The sequence below is a fragment of the Podarcis liolepis genome (assembly GCF_965112155.1).
Source record: "Podarcis liolepis genome assembly, chromosome: 1".
NCBI classification, from domain to species: domain Eukaryota; kingdom Metazoa; phylum Chordata; class Lepidosauria; order Squamata; family Lacertidae; genus Podarcis; species Podarcis liolepis.
This window is the reverse complement of record NC_139554.1, coordinates 16,100,415-16,121,335: the sequence shown is the minus strand read 5'-3', so window position 1 is coordinate 16,121,335 and position 20,921 is coordinate 16,100,415. Positions and strand designations below refer to the sequence as shown.

General features: G+C 40.4%; 1 protein-coding gene and 2 long non-coding RNA genes across 5 annotated transcripts in view; 1 reads left to right on the top strand and 2 right to left on the bottom strand.

The window, feature by feature from the left end:
* WDR20 (WD repeat domain 20) overlaps positions 1 to 20,921 on the top strand; it is a 54,015-nt gene that overhangs the window by 20,591 nt on the left and 12,503 nt on the right. For 2 of the 3 annotated variants that reach the window (XM_083518588.1, XM_083518589.1), the window contains exons 2-3: positions 15,442 to 15,624; positions 19,340 to 20,620. In XM_083518588.1, the coding sequence (XP_083374714.1) occupies positions 15,442 to 15,624; positions 19,340 to 20,620 (1,464 nt within the window). Of the gene's footprint in view, positions 1 to 14,304; positions 14,325 to 15,441; positions 15,625 to 19,339; positions 20,621 to 20,921 lie in introns of those variants that run through there. The other variant, XM_083518590.1, reaches the window with a different exon arrangement.
* On the bottom strand, positions 1,264 to 9,009 carry LOC310685937. The gene is made up of 3 exons (XR_014515612.1): positions 8,173 to 9,009; positions 3,909 to 3,948; positions 1,264 to 1,459 (listed from the first exon to the last, which is right to left on the bottom strand). It is a non-coding gene; the product is annotated as an uncharacterized lncRNA (long non-coding RNA).
* On the bottom strand, positions 12,765 to 20,752 carry LOC310686001. The gene is made up of 2 exons (XR_014515625.1): positions 16,067 to 20,752; positions 12,765 to 15,806 (listed from the first exon to the last, which is right to left on the bottom strand). It is a non-coding gene; the product is annotated as an uncharacterized lncRNA (long non-coding RNA).

Genomic DNA, 20,921 nt, shown 5'->3' with positions numbered 1-20,921 from the left:
GAAATGCAGTAGTAGGTGGTGGCGGCGGCAGCAGCTTACACCCTGTGAACTACTGAGCGCTGAGAAGTGGTGACAAAGAGTTGTGTGCTTGGAACCAGTGGTACCAAGAAAGGAAAGGGAGGTGCAAATTCAGTGTGTGGCGGTGGAGTGAGGGGCAGTCTTTTTGCAGTTGCAGTTGCAGGGAAGGGACCATTGACACACAGTCCCAATATTACAACCAAACTATGGGTTGTCCGTAATCTGGCTGTAAAGGGCTTACATGGTCACTTATTTACTCTCCCCTTCCATCCTGCACTTCCTGGTTTCTGTCAACCACACTTTTTCCTGACACCAGAATTGCTCAGACAGTGGTTACCACAAACCATAGCTTCTGGTTCTATTTTTGAAGCATACTATGAACCTTAATCTTCCCAATTCAGACATCATGTCAAGCTATTGTCATTGAAAATCAAGAAGCTTAGATGAGAGTTGGCATTGCCATTAGCTTGCTTTTCCCTCTTGTGTTCCCAGTGGTGAAAACCTGTTTTCATTGGTGCCATGCTATTAAAACCAGAGTTGGTTAGAGCTCTTTAAAGAGAATGTGTGTGTTTCTAAATATTCAGTGATTTTCTCAAGATGGCATACTGTGTTGGCTTGAAGGTTTCTTGATCTTTAGATGTCTATAACCATGCTGTGCTGTTTAGTTATCACTGACAAGAGTTTCTGTTTGAAGCTCACTTGCTTAAGCTAATCCGCTTTAAGTTTACAACTGTTCATTTTTCTTCCCTTCAGTGGACTGGTGTGTTTTTTTCATGCCACCAAGCCGTACTTTTGCAAAGCATTCTGTGGTTCAACATAGATGCACTTTTTCTGACAACTTGCTGCTTTCTCTTCTCCTATTCAAAGGTTGTTCTTGTCTTTCTTCTTTGGCATAAGTTCATCCACATCTTAAATACACTGGAATAGAATATACATTTCCCATATACAGCTTATTGCAGTCATGCAGCACAGAAGATCTATAAATCAGAGCTGTTAACCAACCTGTGCTTACATACTGTTTGTGTCAAAATAAAAAATTCCTTCCAGTAGCACCTTAAAGACCAACTAAGTTAGTTCTTGGTATGAGCTTTCGTGTGCATGCACACTTCTTCAGATACACTGAAGAAGTGTGCATGCACACGAAAGCTCATACCAAGAACTAACTTAGTTGGTCTTTAAGGTGCTACTGGAAGGAATTTTTTATTTTGACTATGGCAGACCAACACGGCTACCTATCTAATACTGTTTGTGTGTGAGGGAGCAGATGAGCAATGAATTTCACCACTTACTGACTGCAAGGCAATTGCGTTGCTGGTACTAAATGTTTCATTATGGGGTGGGAAATTGAAACATGACTGTAGAGATGAACTTGTGATATTTAGGTTGAACTTCCTCCTCCTCCTAGGGTTCTCTGAAAAATCATTAATTTTGGGAACTGTTGCTGTAAAAATGACAGAGGGAAATCATGAATAAAACATTCATAATCTGTTAAACAGTATTAACAACAAAGGAACACAAAAAGCTAAACACTATTATGTGTAAAAGGTAAAGGACCCCTTGACGGTTAAGTCAAAGGCGACTCTGGGGTTGCGGTACTCATCTTGCTTTCAGGCCGAGGGAGCCGGAGTTGTTGGGATACTGCCAGGGAAACAAAGTCCATCATGGCCTCCAAGCCGGCTGCCGGACGATCCATCGATCTCCCGTAGCTACAGTATCAGCAATTAGCGACACAAGCTTCCAGAAATAGCTTGCCACATTCCAGAGCTCATGCACACTCTATCAGCAGATAATGCACAGCAAAAGTCGCACTCAGGAGAGCATTATTTACAAGTTTTATTCAGCGTTGATCAGAACAAAAAAAACATGACTGCCTGCTTCAGTGTCTCCAGACACAGAGAGAGCGAAAACAAAAGACACAACAGAAACATCCTGTGAAACAGGAAATACGCAGACTCTGACTCACAAAGCCTCCTCCCTTTTAAGGTGGAACGGAAATATCCTAACAGGAGTTTGTCTGCAAACAGCTTTCCGTGTCATGTGGCCAGCATGACTAAGCCGCTTCTGGCACAACGGAACACCGTGATGGAAACCAGAGCACACGGAAATGCTGTTTACCTTCCCACCGCAGCGGTACTATGTGTACATTTTCTCTTTGTTTCTCTCTGTCACTCTCTCTCTCTCTCTCTCTCTCTCTCTCTCTCTCTATCCACCAATCATAACATTTCACTCTATTCATCCCATTAAAATACATACCGCTCCTGATCCATTTATGAGCCTGCTGTAGTGTTGACTAGTGTACCTTATACCGATTTTGACTTTGAACTCTACTTCTGAGGCCTTTAAGTACACCAGAGAGATAAGGTTATGCAGGTGGATTCTGGGAAAAAGGCCTCTTCAAAAGGTGTGCCCTGACTGTAGACTCAGAGAGGCTCACCTGGTGTCTTCCTTGATGCCCTTCTTGCACTTAGCAAATACCTCTTTATTCCCTCAGGCCTTATGTATGTATGTATGTATTTCTGCACTGTCAAATTATCAAACAGCAGGGTGCTGTACAATAATAAGCACCATTAAAAAAAATACAAATTGTTTAGTTTCTCGCTGGCATATCCCTCTGTGATTTTAGACTTGATTTGTCTTTTCATTGCATTTCACACTTTGTTTTCTGATAGTTTGCTCCCCTGAGAACTTACTCAGATGTGGAATAGAAATGCATTCAATCAATTGCTAAAGTAGGTGGGATGTAAAGAGCTCTGTTCTGGGCTTCTGCACATACAGCCCCTTTGCTTTGCACAAGACCACCTTGAAGCACTTGTAGAAACAATCTCTGGCATACCACAAGGAACATTGATCAAAAGTGGAGAACAGAAACTTTCTTGTACATGTACCAGAGCACTTGAACCCTTGCTTAGAATTTTTTGTATCCTGTCCTATATGTTTTGAAACAAATCTGACTCTGATTTACATAGGCTGCTTGCCAACTCCTGTTGCAAGGTAGGCTTGCATAATTATTGCAACAAGTATATCTGATCTACCTTTACACAGACATAGCACTGTGACACAGATGTCACCATGGTGGTGCCCACAGAGGCATATGCTTCTGTGCACAGAGTCTCCCCGCCCTCACTGAAATTAAACACGAAAGAAGCATTCTGATACAGTGGTGCCTCGCAAGACGAAAAGAATCCGTTCTGTGATTCTCTTCGTCTAGCGGTTTTTTCATCTTGCGAAGCAAGCCCATTGACGGATTAGCGGATTAGCGCTATTAGTGGCTTTTAGCGGCTTATCGGCTTATCGGATCAGCTGATAAGCGGCTTAGTGGCTTAGAAAAAGGGGGGGAGGGGGAAAAACCCGCAGGAACTCGCAAGACATTTTCGTCTTGCGAAGCAAGCCCATAGGAGATTCGTTTTGCGAAGCACCTCCAAAACGGAAAACTCTTTCGTCTAGCGAGTTTTCCGTCTTGCGAGGCATTCGTCTTGCGGGGCACCACTGTAGTTTCCCTGGTTTGCAGTTGTGTCCATGACCCAAAAAGGTCGGGAGCCTTTATGGACAGGAAGGAGTTCACTTATTCCAAAAACTTCATCTGAACTCTAGTCCAGAACTTCTGCCTCGTGCTGCCTTAGAGTTAAAATACTTCTGCACCTCTTACGACCCTGACAATCAATTTACAATGTATGTATAAACCAGCTGGTTCTCATTCTTAGAATTCAAGGAGTGCTGTAAAATGACATTTTATTCATAGCTTACTTGGAATAAAACATGTCAGTTCCAAGACAAAAGCAAATTAAGACTTCTATGCATTTCTTAACATTTCATAAAGCAGATGTCTCTGGGATTTTTGTTTTTATTGCATGGTGCAATACTAAATAATTGAATCATTTTGTAATTCTCACCTGTTCTTACTAGGCAGTTTCCATATGATGAAAAACATCTCTACAATTTAACAAAAGTACAAAATCAGAATTTGACACAACCATTTAGGATAGAGAGAATGCACAGTGATTAACCATCATCACCACCACATTAGAACATCTCCATAGCAACCCAAGATAAAATTATGCAAACTGCATTTAGTTTGTTGATAACTTATTTACATCTAAGTGAAAGATGAACACCTAAGATTTTGACTTCTGTGGTGTGCATATTATAGGACTGTGAACAGTTTCTTGTACACTGAAATGCCAGTATCCGTAATACATTTATTTTTCAACCAAGGTGCTAAGATCTTTGGGGTTTCAGTATTACTGTTTGTATTGTGCTACTTGATACTTATATATAGTACTTGATAATTGACACGTTGGTGTGTTTGCACTTGAAAAAAACCTGTTGCTTAAGGGCCAAAGTAGACATTACACACAGATGTGAGTAACATCTCTTTAGGAACCTAAAAAATCAAATCAAAAATTTTGAGAGATGGTGAGTAATCTTTTCCCTAGGGCTGTTTTTTATTATCCAAATATGCCACCCTCCAAACCCATTTCTCTCTCCCCCGCCCCCCCTGGAGACTTATATTTGAAACTTGCTGGCTGTAGTACTACTCTGAATTGAGAAACAACTACTGGGGAGAGGGAAGTAGACACACCACCTGTTTCTCCTCCTGAACACCCTGTCCTGAAGCCGCTGCTGATTAGCCAGCAGGGTAACCTTAAAGAAACCCATGCATTTGGCCATAAAATGCAGCCAAATTGGAATCATTCTAATTTCAAAGAGGAAAAATAATATTGGACAGTTAGAGTGGCTAACCATTGAGTCTGACTTGATACTACATTAAGGACCGGATTTAGACATTGCCCTAGTTTGCATGGAACACTAAACTCTGGATGGGGCGAGTTTCCTCATAGGAACCTTCTCTCATGCTGGCAGTGGGTGGGAATAGAGACAGAAATGGGTGGGCGAGAGGCAAAACAGTCAATGGAGCAGCAACTGTCGTTCTTACCTTTGAATTATGGGCCACATTCCAGCCTTGCAAAACCCAGAGGTTTCCCCACATGCAGATCCCTCTTTCCGTCCAGGCAAGCAAAAGGGATGATCGTATTTCAAAGAGATATTCTGGGCAGGCAAAAGCACTTGAGGAAGTGAAGCAGTGCCAGTGAGGTGAGCAGACCCCTGGGCCTGAGGCTCCCCACCCCAGCACTAAACCATTGCTTAGTGTAGGCTTGGCATTAATATCTTTTTCAGCCTAAGGGCCATAGTGAAAGCTGCTCACTTATGGCATGGGCATGACAAACATGGATAGTTTGTGTCTGCATACACAACATTTTCAACCCCACAATAGGCTAGGAATGCGGGTTGAGATAAAGGGAAGTAAAATCAGGATAGTCTTAGTGCCTTTTCTCCCTCTGGCACAGTACCTTTGTAAGGAAGTCTTCGTGCTCTTTCCTATTTCTCAGGTCTCCAAAACCACCTTCCAATGACAAGACAAGGCTTTCCTACCCCTGATTTTGGTCGAAGGTTGGTAGGCCATAAAGGTGGTTCTGTGGATCAGAACCAGGCCAAGGTTTCGTGCTACATGCATGAGGTGGAACAAACTCAAGTGAAGCATTGGGCTTCATTTCCTCCTTACCCATTTTACAGGGAGAGCTTTGCAAGGCCCCATCCCCACTTTCCTCTAATCTCTGCTTGTTGCATATAAGCAAAATATTGCAGTTTATCACATATACTGGTTAGTTCAAAATAAGCTAACTTTAGATGGCGAGTTAAGAAGCTGACTTGTTAAACTAAGCAGAACTTTCCGTAAACTACAGTTTCTATTTCGTACACAAGGACAAGCTAAGATGAGGGCAGAGTGAAAGAAAATTCTGGCAAAATCCTTCTCCTGGCTTTACAAGATAGGAGAACGCATGAGCCTGAGGCTTTGTTTAGGCTCATTGCAGCTTGTGCACATAGCACTAAAGAATGGTTTAGTATCACACGCAAGCACTTCCAGTGAGTTACTATGTCCTTTATAGGAAGCACCTACTGTTTTGAATGACCTAGAGAATGTCAGGTTTTTGTGCTGATTTGTCAAGTAAGTACAATCATAGGGTTAATCATCAGAGAAGAGAGAAATCTGCTGTAATACCTTTTTTGTTTAACAAAATGTTGCACCAAACCAAAGAATGGAAATCTTTATGCATTCATGTAGCACAATTGCATGGTGTGCAGTGCTGAATTGCCGTCTGAAGAGCTTAGTCAAAAGATGGAAGTTGACACAATAGATAATAAACAGTGGTGGTATGTGTACTGAATGAATGCCTTTTGGATGATTCTAGCAATCTCCATCTCCACTTATCTGAAGTCATGCAGATCTTTGGCAACAAGTCTCAGTGGCTTGAAATTGTGTTTAAGGAGCATCAGAATTTTGATTTAATCTCTGCTTTAAACACATAAGGGTGCAGAAGAATATAAAGCAGGCAATAAGGGAGAAAATCCTTGTTTTGAGGGTGTCATCTGAAGCCTGAAAGAGGAATTGAATCATTGCTTTGTGAATGTGTATGGAGCCTAAAAATTGGCCCAGCCTAAGACGAGTAAATGGGGTATGCAGAGAGCAGGTTGGGATAACCCTTGAAAGATTCTGAATTGATGTGTCTAATGAATGTATTTGGACTTTTCTATCCACCACATAGCCTTTGTTGCATATAACCACAATCAGTAGCACTTTGTGTTGATGAAAAGTGGCATATAAATGCTGGTATGAATAAAATGAATACCCCCAGTATATCTTAATGATAGAACTTCTTGTTCTGTAAATATTGGCCATTTATTGTTCAAAATCACTCTGAAACATCAAGATACCCTGAGGCATTTTTGATAGGCCCCTTGGCAATTTTGCTTTGAGGTTGTGCAAGGATCCATCTTAACCTCTGTGTTGTTAAATACCTATATGAAACTGCTGGGAAACATCATTTGGGAAACAATGTCAACAATATGCAGATTATTCCCAGCTGTCTTTCTATTCCACCTGAAATCAGGTGATGCTGTGAAGATGCCAGACCAGAGTCTGGTGACACTAATGAGCTGTATGCGGGCCAGGAAATTGAGCTGAGCCTTTGCCCATATACCGTATTTTTCGCTCTATAACACGCACCCAACCATAACACGCACATAACAGGAGGAAAATCCATAGGCATGCCACCCGTAGGCATTTCCTCCATAACACGCACAGACATTTCCCCTTACTTTCTAGGAGGAAAAAAGTGAGTGTTATGGTGCAAAAAATACAGTAGTTCTCAACAGATTACAGTCAATTGCTTACAAGTCTTTCCTGAGTCACAGTGTACCTTTAGAGCTCAGAGGTCAACAGTCAACATGATTTTTTCACTGCATCAACTGCAGGAGAAGTGCCGAGAGCAGAGACGCCCCTTGTACATCACCTTCATAGGCCTGACAAAGGCCTTTGATCTCTTCAGCTGAAAAGGACTCTTCAGCAAGATAGGTGGCTCACCTAAGATTGTTTTCTTCCACAAGAAAGTGCACAGCACTGTCCAATATGGCGGCTCATCCCCCTGGAATGATGGTCAAAGAGTGTTCTGCCCTAGCCGTACAGACCAAGGGCAATTAAAAAAACTGAAGGAGAGCAGGACTTTGTGTTTGGGGCAGTAATTTACCATTAAAAACAGCAACACCCTCAGTTGGTTCCTCTGGGTGCATAAATAAGATAACTGACTTGCAGTGTGATTTTTCAAGGATTTGTGTTTGCTAAATTGTGTCAGTTATTAATATAAATATTGGCATAATCATTTATTAACTCTGACTGCTTCCCACCACAACTTCAAATTGTTGCCTAATACATTGCCCCTCTGTTCATTTAAGGATGTGAAAGCAATTTTTACACCTTGGCTTAAGATACAGTTTTTGCTTAAGCTGGGCTGATAGGCTTAGAGATTTGGGGGCAATGATGTGGAAAGTTTTGTTGTTGTTGTTGTGTGGTCTTCTGAAGTTTAGATAGTTACATTTGTCCCAAATAAAACTTAGCTGAATGTTTGAAAAGCCACAGTTGATACCAATAGTGACAGGTAATTTTGTGCTTGCTTTCAGTGTCACAAAATAGAACAATGTCACTTCTACTGTAATTATACATAGTAAGCAAAGAATACTCAATATAATGAAATGAAATGCAGTGGGTACCCATGAGTAGTAACTAGGGCTGCCACATTTCACAGATCCTGAATCCTCCACCTTTTGAAGCAGAAATATAGTTGGCGATTCTCACAACTTTGTCGGCCTTCTCCGGCTGCTGGGAATTGTAATCCAAAACACCTGGAGGATGCAAGGTGATAGAAGGATGCTTTATGTCCATGTTAGGAAAAAATGGACTGCTTAACAGCAGTCTGACATATAGATGATAAATAGGTGAAACTTTTTCCTGTTACCTTATATATTTGTCGGAAAAAGTCTAATCTGAATTGTGTGTCAGGTTGCTACAGGAACAGAAGCAGACCTAAGGAAAAAGGTGGGGCAGCCTAAGGAGTACCTGAATTTAAGTCACCATGTATCTTTCACCTTGGTATAAAAGGTTTATCTAGGATTTTCGTTTGCTGCACATTAGCATTGGCTACATCTTACTCTGGTTTTGTTTTGGGTAGTGCAGGTGGGGAAGAGAAAATTGAACCATAGCGGATGCTGTTGCCACTTAGCTGTGAATAGATTGATGTTGGTATTTGGTAATCCTACCAGCAATATTAGAAGAGCAGAGATTTGGATTGTGGTAAACCGTAATATTTGGTAAATTGTCATATAATTCACGAAATTTTATTCAATAAAATGTTGTGATAGTCTCCAGTCTAAATGGTAGATTTGTAGAGAATGTTAACCACAATAGCTAAATTAAACCGCCATGTTCAAAGGAAGTATGCCAAAATACCAGCGATTGGGGATAAACATCAGTAGAAGTTTGTTTGCTTCATACCATACTTGCAGATTTCCTGGAAGAGTATGTTGGAAATGGGGTGTGGATTAGATAGATTCCTATGCAAAATCATATTTTGTCATCCAGGCACCTTGGGGTTAGCATAAGAGATCGACTTCAGTATGTCTTGCCAAGAAAAAATGGGCACATAAAATGCAATATGTGTATGTGTTTCTGGGCTTGCTTGGCTCTAATTTGATGCTAGATCTGTTTCTGATGACTGTCCTATACCAGGACAGTCATCAGAATCTGAAGAAGTGTGCATGCACACGAAAGCTCATACCAAGAACTAACTTAGTTGGTCTTTAAGGTGCTACTGGAAGGAATTTTTTTATTTTGACTATGGCAGACCAACACGGCTACCTATCTGTAACTGTCCTATACCAGTGTGTCATGCAGAAACGTCTTCACACTGAGTATCTGTCTTGCAGAGAATAGTTTAGCAATGGTATTAATGTGTTCCTCCAGCATGGTAAGAATAATGAATGAAAAATATTACGGCTCCCAAGATGTTTAAGAGCAAAGACCATCAGTCCTTTTCTCCTCCCGTCAAATAAAATGTCATTGTTCAGAGGCGCATTTAGGCAGGTAAGAAATGTATCCTTCAGAGCATTAAAAACCAAGAGTTAGTTAAAGGATAGCTAATGCATTTGCTTCCTCTGTTTTACTTGTAGGGTGCTCTTTATATTTGTAACAAACCCTTTAAAAATTGCTTGCCCCCAGGTCCAGTGGTTAGCCCTCTGGCTTGCACAGTCTCTTAAATTTAGTGGACTCTTATTAAATATGTTAGTGCTGTAATATGAATGGCAAAGAGGTCATCTTTAATTCAGTGCTTTTGGAAACGGTATCTGAAGCATTTAGACATAATGAGATGTTCGGTGCTTTTATTCCAACTCTCTTAAGTACTGAGGCTGGATCTGAGGAAGCATGGTAGTATAACTTGAAGAGTCACTTAGTGTGAGTGGAAGCACAGAGCACCTTTCAGATACAACCTCCTAACAAAGTTAGGAACTGCTTCAGATTGCGAAGAAGAGTTCACATTGTGCAGTGGTGGCGAACTTATGGCATGCGTGCCAGAGAGGGCACTCAGAGCCTTCTCTGTGGGCGCATGCGCCGTTGCTCCATCAGGGCCGTAGCTTCCGTGCCGGGGGTGGGGGAGGAGGAGGAGGAGAGAAGGGCTCACGCGCACCATCCAAAGCCTGTGGCACCAGGGCCTGGCGAGCGAACGAGGGGCTGAGCAAGCATTGACTTTTGATGTGCCAGGGCCTTCCACCAGTCTGTTTTTCCTACTTGGGAGTAAGCTGCCTTGGGCTCAACTCCTAGGTCAGTAAGCATATAAAGACGGCAACCTGAGAAAGGGCTGCTGGGTTTACATGTTCGATGGGCTTTCCCGCAGAAGGCAACAGAGAAATTCATTCCATGGAGGCTGTGATCAAACGGCAGCCAAAAAAAGGCTAATAATAATAATAATAATAATAATAATAATAATACCCTGCCCATCTAAACTTTGGAAGGTATCAGGTTTTGCTTTGAATAAAGAAAAAACGAAACTAATGGTAAAAAACATGGGAGATAAAGAGAAAAAGGACCTGGTAGAAAAAAATGGATTACAAATTGTAAAAAAAGTGAAATATTTAGGAATACAAATAACAATGAAAAATATAAATTTGTTTGAAGATAATTATAAAAAAATTGGGAAGAAACAAAAAGAGAAATGGAAACTTGGACAAGATTGAATTTAACACTCTGGGGTAGAATTTCGGCTATTAAAATGAATATCTTACCAAAACTTCTGTTCCTTTTCCAAATGATTCCCATAATAGGTAAAGATGGTTGTTTTAAAAAATGGAAAATGGACCTAACAAAGTTTATATGGCAAGGCAAAAAGCCACGGATCAAACATAAATTATTAACCCACATAAAAGAGCGGGGAGGTTTTGGACTCCCAGACCTGAGACTATATTACGATGCGGCATGCTTTACTTGGATCAAGGATTGGATCAAATTGGATAACAGTGACGTTTTGGATTTGGAGGGATGGAACAACAGATATGGTTGGCATGCCTATCCAATTTATAACAAAATGGCAGTACATAAAGAATTTCTGAGCCACGTAATTAGAAATGCATTATACAAGGTCTGGGTGAGACATAGAAGGTTGTTAGAACCGAAAACCCCATGGTGGGTCTCACCGTTAGAAGTAATTTCGGTTAAAAAGAAAAATACTATAGGAAGAATGGCAACATACCAGCAGCTCCTAAAGGAAGAACAGGGCCAATTAAAACTAAAACCATACGAAGAGGTGGCCCAATACTGTACCACATGGCTACAATATCACCAAATTGCACAAATATTCAACCAGGATAAAGGAATTGGATTTGAAAAAGAAGAATCAAAATTACAAAAAGTATTATTACAAAACTCAAAAAAGAATATATCTAAAATGTATAATTTATTATTAGAATGGGAATTAAAGGATGAAGAAGTAAAAGAAGTTATGATTAAATGGGCATGTGATATAGGATATGTAATTCAGCTGGAACAATGGGAGGAATTATGGAAAGATATTAAATTCACGGCATGTTATACAATAAGAGAAAATTTTATGAAAATGGTGTACCAATGGTACTTAACTCCGGTAAAATTGGCTAAAATTTACAAATTAAAATCGAATACCTGTTGGAGGTGTAAAAAAGAAATACGAACAATGTTTCACATGTGGTGGGAATGCCGACCTATTAAACAATTCTGGAATGAAATCTATGAAGAACTCAAAAAGATATTTAAAAACCGGAGGCATTCCTTTTAGGTTTAATTACAAATGATATTCCCGAAAATCAAAGGAAAGTATTCCTTTATGCAACAACAGCTGCCAGGATGGTTATAGCAAAAAACTGGAAAGGGAGAAAAATTCCATCAGTGAAAGATTGGCAAATTAAATTTTGTGAATACATAAATCTGGCAAGACTCACAGCATACATAAGCGGACAATCGGACCAGAAATTATTAAAAGAATGGGGTTGTGCTAAAGAGTATATGAAAAAACATTGTTCTGGAGTAAGTATATTTGTATGTAATGAATGATGCTTTACAGGGTTAAAGAAAAAGAAAAATGGTGTTAAAAAAAAGTACAAAGGTGGAAGTAATCTAATTAGACACAACAATATAGTAAGAGTAAATTTTTTGAGGTCTTGGAACAAAGGAAGGAAGTCAATACGTGTTTATGTACGTAATGATATGGTTTTTTTCTGTAGATGTGTGCTTTTTCGTTTATGTTTAGTTTAGTTTTGTTTCCTTTTTTCCCTTTTTTCTGTTTTTTTTTGTATGTTCCTTTTTTGGTATAGTATTATTTTGGATTCAATGTTTGTAATTTTTTTATGATTCTGCATTGAAAATAAAAAATTTAAAAAAATAATAATACCCTGCCCCTCTGGTTGGGTTTATTTACTTATATTTATTTGTATGTGTGCACGCAGACAATCATGATTATCTCACATTAAAAATTGAGAGAGGGTGGCTCTTTGTACAGCCCTCCAGTGTGCTAGTGGCTAAAATTGTGGAACCTTCTGGAAAAAACGTATTTGCGAGGTTTGATGGCTCATAACACCACTTTGTTTTGGAGTAATACCAGTGCTTTTTTTCTGTGGGGACGCACACCCCTAAACATTTTGTGAATTTAATGGGTGAAGAAATTCACTGTATTTATTTTCCCCAATTTGAACTGCATTTATTTCCCCCCGGTGGTGATTTTCTTGAGTGAATATGAGAATGCCATTAAACATTTTTTAAGAAAAAAAGCACTGAGTTATACCATAAAATGATATATCAGTGGGAAGATAATTTAATGAAGAATGTAGTGCAATAACTTTTATGAAGGATTATTTATTACAACAGCAGCCATAAAGAAGAAACATGAAACACACAGAAAAAATGAGATATAAAGGTTAAATTGCCGTGTTGGCACTTTGTGATAAATAAATGGGTTTGGGGTTGCAGTTTGGGCACTCGGTCTCTAAAAGGTTCGCCATCACTGATATAGTGTAATTGGTATTGTTACCTTGAAAGCCATGTTTCCAGTCCACAGGAAAACAGAAAACTAGAGTTTACAATAAATCTGGGTGAAGTTTCCAGTAGTTAGAATGAAACCTCTGTGCACAAATTGGAGGGAAAGGCAAGTGCACATAAAACAAATATTGTTCCCAAGCCATTTGGAATTCAGTTTTCTCCTATAAAGGAGGTAGAAAATAAACTCATTTGCTTACCTTATGCCGCCTCAAGGGGAAAGCCTAAGGCTGCAATCCCAACAATACTTAGTACCATTGAATTCAATAGGACTTCTGAGTAGACATAGCTAGGCTTGTTCTGTTAATCACAGTTCTTCTAATATATTTGCCAACTGCTTGCTCCCAATATCAGAGCCTTTAAAGTCGACTTGTGATTAAGTTCCTAATACATTATATTTAAGATCTCAGTTTAAATCACCAAAGGGAGCAAAGATTGCCATTGCTGCAGCAGGTGGTGGGTCTTTGACCTTAAGACCACTCTCTGCTAACCAGAGGTAGGTCAGTAGCCTCCCAGCTGTTCTTCCCACTGCCTTAGGATTGTTCTCAGGATCTCCAAGTTAGCACTATGTAGATTAAGCATTTAATTTACTTGTCAGCTGTATAATTTGTACTAAAAAGTATTAAGCACTCTATTGCCACAACTGTCTCTTAATAGCAAGGGTCATATGGAAAAATGCACCTTCCACAATTCAGTTAGTTCCATTGTTGACCGTACTAGAATAATACATATTAACATTGCTCTTGTAATCTTTAAGCATCTTCATGATGGACAGTAAAGATGAAACTAGATGTTAGGCTTGACAAAGATTGCAGAAACCTTGTGTTGAATTATTGCATCTCTCTCTAATGCCCAGGCACATTTACTTATGACATGTCACCATGCACTAGTTATTTAAAATATTTGTATCCCACTCTTCAGCCAAAAATGATTCCAGAATGACTTACACGATCAATAAAAAACAATGCAGCCCCCGCTCTGGGGCTTATAATCTAAGGTATGATACAAAAGGAAAAAGGAATGTGAGTGGGGGATGCAAACGTTTTAAAAGTTGAGTGTTGTAATGACCCAGCTAGAATGGAAACAGTTTAGTGAGAGGAGGAGCTGGTCTTTCAACACAGCCGATCGTGTGGCCTTGCTTTCCATTTCCCCCTCTTCTACAGCCTGATAGAATGGCTGCTGCCATGGCATAGTTGAGAATCCAAAAGACAGCTAGTTCCTTTTAGCAGAGCCAATGGCTCTTCTCTTTTACTTTTCTTCTTCCCTCTGCTGCAGCCTGTTGGAATGTGAGCTTCTCTGCAGATTCATTCATGGCAGCCAGTGGTGTGCAAATTCATAATGTGATGACATAGTGTAATGGGTAAGAGAGATTCAATTTATGGGGAGAAGTTGGAGAGCTTAACATAGAGCTGCTATTTTATTATGCCAGTGCCACACTGAACATTAAGTCTTTTTCTACCATATGTTTTGGGTATTCCTACTGCATTGACTTGCGTCTGATACAGTGCTAAGTAACTGTCCCACCAGTGCAAGGGTTAATGCTTGTGCAACAGGACTTTTCTCCCATCTTCTCTCCCTAGGTGTTCCCTGCATCCTCCCCAAATGTACTTGTGAGGGTTGGGGGAATCCCCAGAACAGATTTAGGGGCACATGGTTCAGGTCCTGTGGGGGCCTGGTACCAATTGGCCTAAATGGAAGATGCAGAATTATCCTTTCAACAAGCTGGTAAAATAGATTAGACTGATGGAGTGACCTATCTGGGGTACCTGATGAACCTCATAGCCTTCAAAACCAGAAGCGCTATGCCATTGCACCACTCTTCTGTGATAACGGATAATGACTCTGATGACCAGCGATGAAGCAGCAATGCATTTCATGTAGAGCGTGAAGCTTATTGGCGTACCACATAATACAGTGGAGTTACAGATTCTTGGAACATTTTGCTTCAAACAAGGATGGCCACCTGCCAGCAGTTTCATGTCATCCAAATCTTGTACTAAGGTGTTAATATACAGTAAAACTTTTGGTCCGCTATGTTTACAGAGTAAGGGAACTTCTTGTTAAGGAATTGAGATATCCATACTCCGTTGCAAATTCTTTGAACTTTTGTATGTGCTGCCAATGTGCATGTTACTGTGTAATGCTTTCCATGAATGCATGTTCTGTCTGACTGGGAAGCCCAGGTGGTGCCAACTTTTGATAGACTGTGTGCGTTTCTGAAGAGGTCAGTTCATGAGTGACTAGATATATTTTGACCTCCTGATGACTCTCAGGGAGAACAGCAACTCTTGACTATACAAAAATTGCTTTAGTACATAATTTCCGAATGGTCTACTTAAAGTTAGTTTTTAAACTCTCTCTGGGTTTTAATCCTGCATTGTTGCCACAGTTGCTACAAACATCAGTCTTGTTCTATTGTAGAGCACACTAGAGTACCGTTATATTCATTGCTAATCTTATTTTCAATCTTTTTGCAGGCTGCTGACTTGAGTAAACCAATAGATAAAAGGATATACAAAGGAACACAACCAACGTGTCATGACTTCAATCATTTAACAGCCACGGCAGAAAGTGTTTCTCTACTAGTGGGCTTCTCTGCAGGCCAGGTGCAACTTATAGATCCTATTAAAAAAGAAACTAGCAAATTATTTAATGAGGAAGTAAGTGGATACTGTAATCTTGGTGCATGCAAACATTTATTTTCTTTTATGGGATCTCCATATGCATGTTTGTTTTTCCATTTGGAAATAGTCACCTTGGAGGGATACTAGGGGAAGCCTTTGAAAGTGGGAAAGCACATTTATATCACATTCTGTGAGAGGGACTGTGTCACAGTAATGCACTGGAGAGCCAGTGTGGTGTAGTGGTTAAGAGCGGTAGTCTCGTAATCTGGTGAACTGGGTTCGATTCCCCGCTCCTCCACATGCAGCTGCTGGGTGACCTTGGGCCAGTCACACTTCTTTGAAGTCTCTCAGCCTCACTCACCTCACAGAGTGTTTGTTGTGGGGGAGGAAGGGAAAGGAGATTGTGAGCCGCTTTGAGACTCCTTCGGGTAGTGATAAAGCGGGATATCAAATCCAAACTCTTCTTCTTCTTCTTCACTATGGAAGAGGTGGTGGTTTTTCTCACACCCTCAATTTCTCACCATTTGCTTATTGTCAGAAGACTGGAGTACTGTATGGGCTATAGCAGTGCACTTAAACTGTGGGCAGCGTTACATCTGTGTCATCTCCTAATCCAAGGGTGGCTAACCCTCAGGGTGAGGGATTGATCTGGCTCCCAAAGGCCCAATAATTTTGCCTGTGGCAGCAAAAAAATAAAATAAAGTAGACACAGTGCTGAAATGGGTAGACTCTACCATTCTATGATTGCATGAACTGTTATATGGAATGCTTTAGACCTATTTCAGTTAATATTAATGCTTAAAAGCTTGCATATTTGCAGAACATAAATTTATTAGTTCTTGGTTTACCTTCGAGCTTGAACAGCTGCATCCGAAGAGCTCCTTCAGGCGAGTTGCACTCAGTGGTTTCTTAGTTTAAACAGCTTACTGCTTTGCAGCTTTCCTCAATTTCAAGTATTTTACCATGCAATGGAACTGGAACACATACATACCAGCCTTTGCATACCCAAGACAGTTTTGGAACCATGAAACTTTTTGGGACCATGAAAGTGATTTTTGGATTGCTAAGTAACTATTCTAGAGGGGTGGGTAATTCATAATGTAAGACAACTGTGCCCTCCCCCTGTTCTCCTTTTGCATACAAGGCAAGATCACAGAATTGTAGAGTTGGAAGGGACCACCAAGGTCGTCTTGGCCAACTCCCTGCAACGCAGGAGTCTTTTGCCCAACATGGGGCTCGGACCCATGACTCTCAGATTAAGAGTCTCATCCTCTACTGACTTAGCTATCCCAGATCATTAGCTCTCCAAAGATGGATCAGCACAATTTGGACAAAATGTGCTGCAACTTGCTTTAGGTATAGTTTATCGTTCGTTGCAGTGGTTTGTAAAGAAAATATAACACTGTGAGAGCAGTTGTAAGTCACAAACCTTGTTCCACAATTTTGTACTGGCTTTAAAGCCTTGTTACTGATGATGATAGATAATAATAATAATAATAATAATAATAATAATAATAATAATAATAATATCTGGTGCAACTTGAAAGAAGCATTTTTTTTGTTTTAACTTGTTGAGGATTAGTATACTGCCAGATTTTTAGAGAGATCTGTAATTTAATTTGAATACAAATTCTACTTTAAAGTGAGTCTCTAAAATCTGATGCTTAAAGGTCTTGCCTTCTGTCCACTCATAAATATGCTCAGCAGTTTGCTATAGCAACTCAGGTAGTTGCAAACACATTCAAAACACAGTTGTGCATTTCTAGCTCCTGTGTGAGTAAAATCGTTAACTCGAAGTCTAACATTGATTATGACCCAGTCGAATTATTCTAGAAGGTGGATCATTGAGTAACCCTGAATATAAACTGGGTTGGGGGTTTTTTGGGTCCTGTTCTCATGAATGTCAGCCAGACCTATAAAACCTTCTTTTGTTTCATTGACTGAAAATGTTTCACTTTTCGGGGGTTCAGGAGGCATATTCCTGAAAGTGGTCACCTTAGTACAGAATATGGTGGACTTTGGGCCGGGCATGTTTTTTTCTTTGTAGTTTGCTGAGACAAGAGTAGTAGTAAAGAACTCTGCATCTCACTATAAATTTGCTAGCTTGGATCCTATGATAAGTTGACTTAAGGATGCTTACAGAAGGAGAGGTTCTCATCTTCTCCTGCCACCGCCCATGTAAGAAAAGACTCTCCAGAACAATGTGAGATGGGGAAATGTGTGTTGGGGGGTGGCATCTTCTGCGGGGAGGGATAATTGCCGAAAATTGGACTTGGATCCCAGAATACGCTTTAATGTAAGGGATTTCACAAAAGGAAAGTGTCCTGTTTTCTTCTTTATTATTAATATTACCACCTTTCTCTCCCCTACCCTAACGCCGGGGAAATGCAAACCTTCTTTGCTTGTACTGACTCCAGATTATCAGGGATCCATTAGCCCCCATACCTCAACCCACCCTATTCAGTAGGTTCCCCTGAAGCCCAAAGGGGAAATCAGCTTTTGCCAGCCTCCTTCCATGGACTCTTCTCTAGACCATCCCAGCCCTTTCTGGCTACAGCTGCTCATTTAACATATTGTGCATTGTACACAATTTGTCACTTTGATGTATATCCTATATTGAACAAGACAGGGCAAGAACTCTAGGATGTGGTTTTCACATTTCATAATTTGATGATTTTTTTTCCCTATAGTCTCCAGGGATTATTGAAATTATAGTAACTGTTTTCCCTCAGTGAGCAGCCTTTACATCACTGTACTAGTGAAAAAGTATTGTATCATAAATTTTTGTTAAACAAATAAAATAAGTTGTGTCCCAGTTGAAGACATGCTACAGTCCAGAGAGGGAAGGATATTTAGTTTTATAGCTGGTTACAAAAAAACCCCTGGTATTACTGTTATTTGCTTCTTCCCTTTTTTGTTGTGATGCTTGAATGGCTTAGGTTGGCAGAATAATGATAAAATCCACAGAAGTGCCATTACTATCACTTAAAGATAATGAACCCACAGGCCAAATTGCATTGGTTGTTCATAGAAGCCCAGCACAGGTAATTGGAAGGTGGAATCCGCAACTGAAAATCTCTTCCATCTATCGTAACTAATTACCTTGAATGTCTAGACATCTTCTACACAAAAGCAATGCAGTATTTGTTAAGTGGCTCAAAGATTTTAACTTGCCCAGATACTAGATCTCTCCTCCCCATCCTAGGTCCAGACTGTCAAAGCATTTTTTTAAGCTGAGCATACTTTGCAATTGCCATTATTTTTGTTGAAATAACTTCTGCTTCCTTCCTATTTTCACTTCAGTAAGGTAGAGCTATAATACCTAAAGTGGTCCCATTATTCTACTAAATTGCTTCTTCTCTTCTGGATCCTTAAAGCCAGGTTCCTTTTTCCAAGGACATATTAAGTGGTTGTCTTTTCAGGGGTCCCCCCCCCCCAAATCTATGTCAGATTCAGATTTGATGAGTAAGTTCTTCCCAGAATGTACACAGCCTGACTTTCTTTTTTTCATTGAACTGTGTTAAGGGAGGCTTGCCACAAATCATGCTGACCATTGTAATGTTACTCCAGATCTACATGGGGTAAGAAAAGCACACAGTAGCTTATAACTGAAGTAGTCATAGGCTTGTTTTCTGCAAGTAGAATAACTTTGTGTATTAAATGCTGAATGGCAGAAAATTAATTACCTTGTTAAATGAAAAATCAAAACTGAGATGACTCTGATGTGTGCCTTCTTTCCTTTGTTTTCCAGAGACTAATAGACAAGTCCAGAGTAACTTGTGTAAAATGGGTTCCTGGTTCAGAAAGCCTCTTCCTAGTAGCTCATTCCAGTGGCAATATGTACTTGTATAACGTGGAACACAATTGTGGTACCACAGCCCCACACTATCAGCTACTCAAACAAGGAGAAAGTTTTGCAGTCCATACATGCAAGAGCAAATCTACACGAAACCCTTTGCTTAAATGGACAGTAGGTGAGGGGGCCCTGAACGAATTTGCTTTTTCCCCAGATGGGAAATTCTTGGCATGTGTAAGCCAGGATGGCTTTCTTCGTGTATTTAACTTTGATTCTGTGGAGTTGCACGGTACAATGAAAAGCTACTTTGGAGGGCTGCTGTGCGCATGTTGGAGCCCCGATGGCAAATACATCGTGACAGGCGGAGAAGACGACTTAGTGACTGTCTGGTCTTTTGTGGACTGCCGAGTGATAGCTAGAGGCCACGGACACAAATCCTGGGTCAGCGTCGTGGCCTTTGATCCGTATACCACTAGCGTAGAAGAAAGCGACCCAATGGAATTCAGCGGCAGCGACGAGGACTTCCAAGACCTTCTTCATTTTGGAAGGGATCGAGCAAACAGCACGCAGTCTAGGCTATCTAAAAGGAACTCTACGGACAGTCGTCCAGTAAGTGTCACATATAGGTTTGGTTCAGTGGGCCAGGACACGCAGCTATGCTTATGGGACCTAACAGAAGATATCCTCTTCCCACACCAACCCCTCTCGAGAGCAAGGACACACACAAATGTCATGAATGCAACCAGCCCACCTGCAGGAAGCGGTGGAGCTAATCCAGGCAGTAATGGAAACAGCATCACAACACCTGGGAACTCTGTGCCCCCTCCTCTTCCACGGTCCAATAGCCTTCCACATTCTGCCGTCTCCAATTCTGGCAGTAAAAGCAGTGTCATGGACGGCGCCATTGCCTCTGGCGTTAGTAAGTTTGCAACCTTATCACTACATGATCGGAAGGAGAGGCACCACGAAAAAGACCACAAGCGAAACCATAGTATGGGACATATATCTAGCAAGAGCAGTGACAAACTGAACCTAGTTACTAAAACCAAAACGGACCCAGCAAAAACTTTGGGAACGCCCCTGTGTCCCAGAATGGAGGAAGTTCCTTTGTTAGAGCCTCTTATCTGTAAAAAGATAGCACACGAAAGACTGACTGTGTTAATTTTTCTTGAAGACTGTATAGTCACTGCTTGTCAGGAGGGATTTATTTGCACATGGGCAAGGCCTGGTAAAGTGGTAAGTTTTAACCCTTAATGCTGCATCAAAGAAGTAGAACTTGAATAGGTAGTTTTTCTCAAAACATAACTGAATGTTGAATATAAAATTTCTTTATGCTTAATGTAAAAAAGAAAAAGGAAAAAAAGAAAAGATTATTTCCTCAGAGCCATACTTTTGGATACTGCATGCCATATTTCTGAACGATTTGAAGTGTCTGGCCCAGGTAAAGTTCTTTTGAAATACAGTTGCCTTCCAGCTGGAGAAGTGTTGTGTATCCAAAGTGTCCGTGATAGTTTTCCTATATTTTCAAAAGCTATTT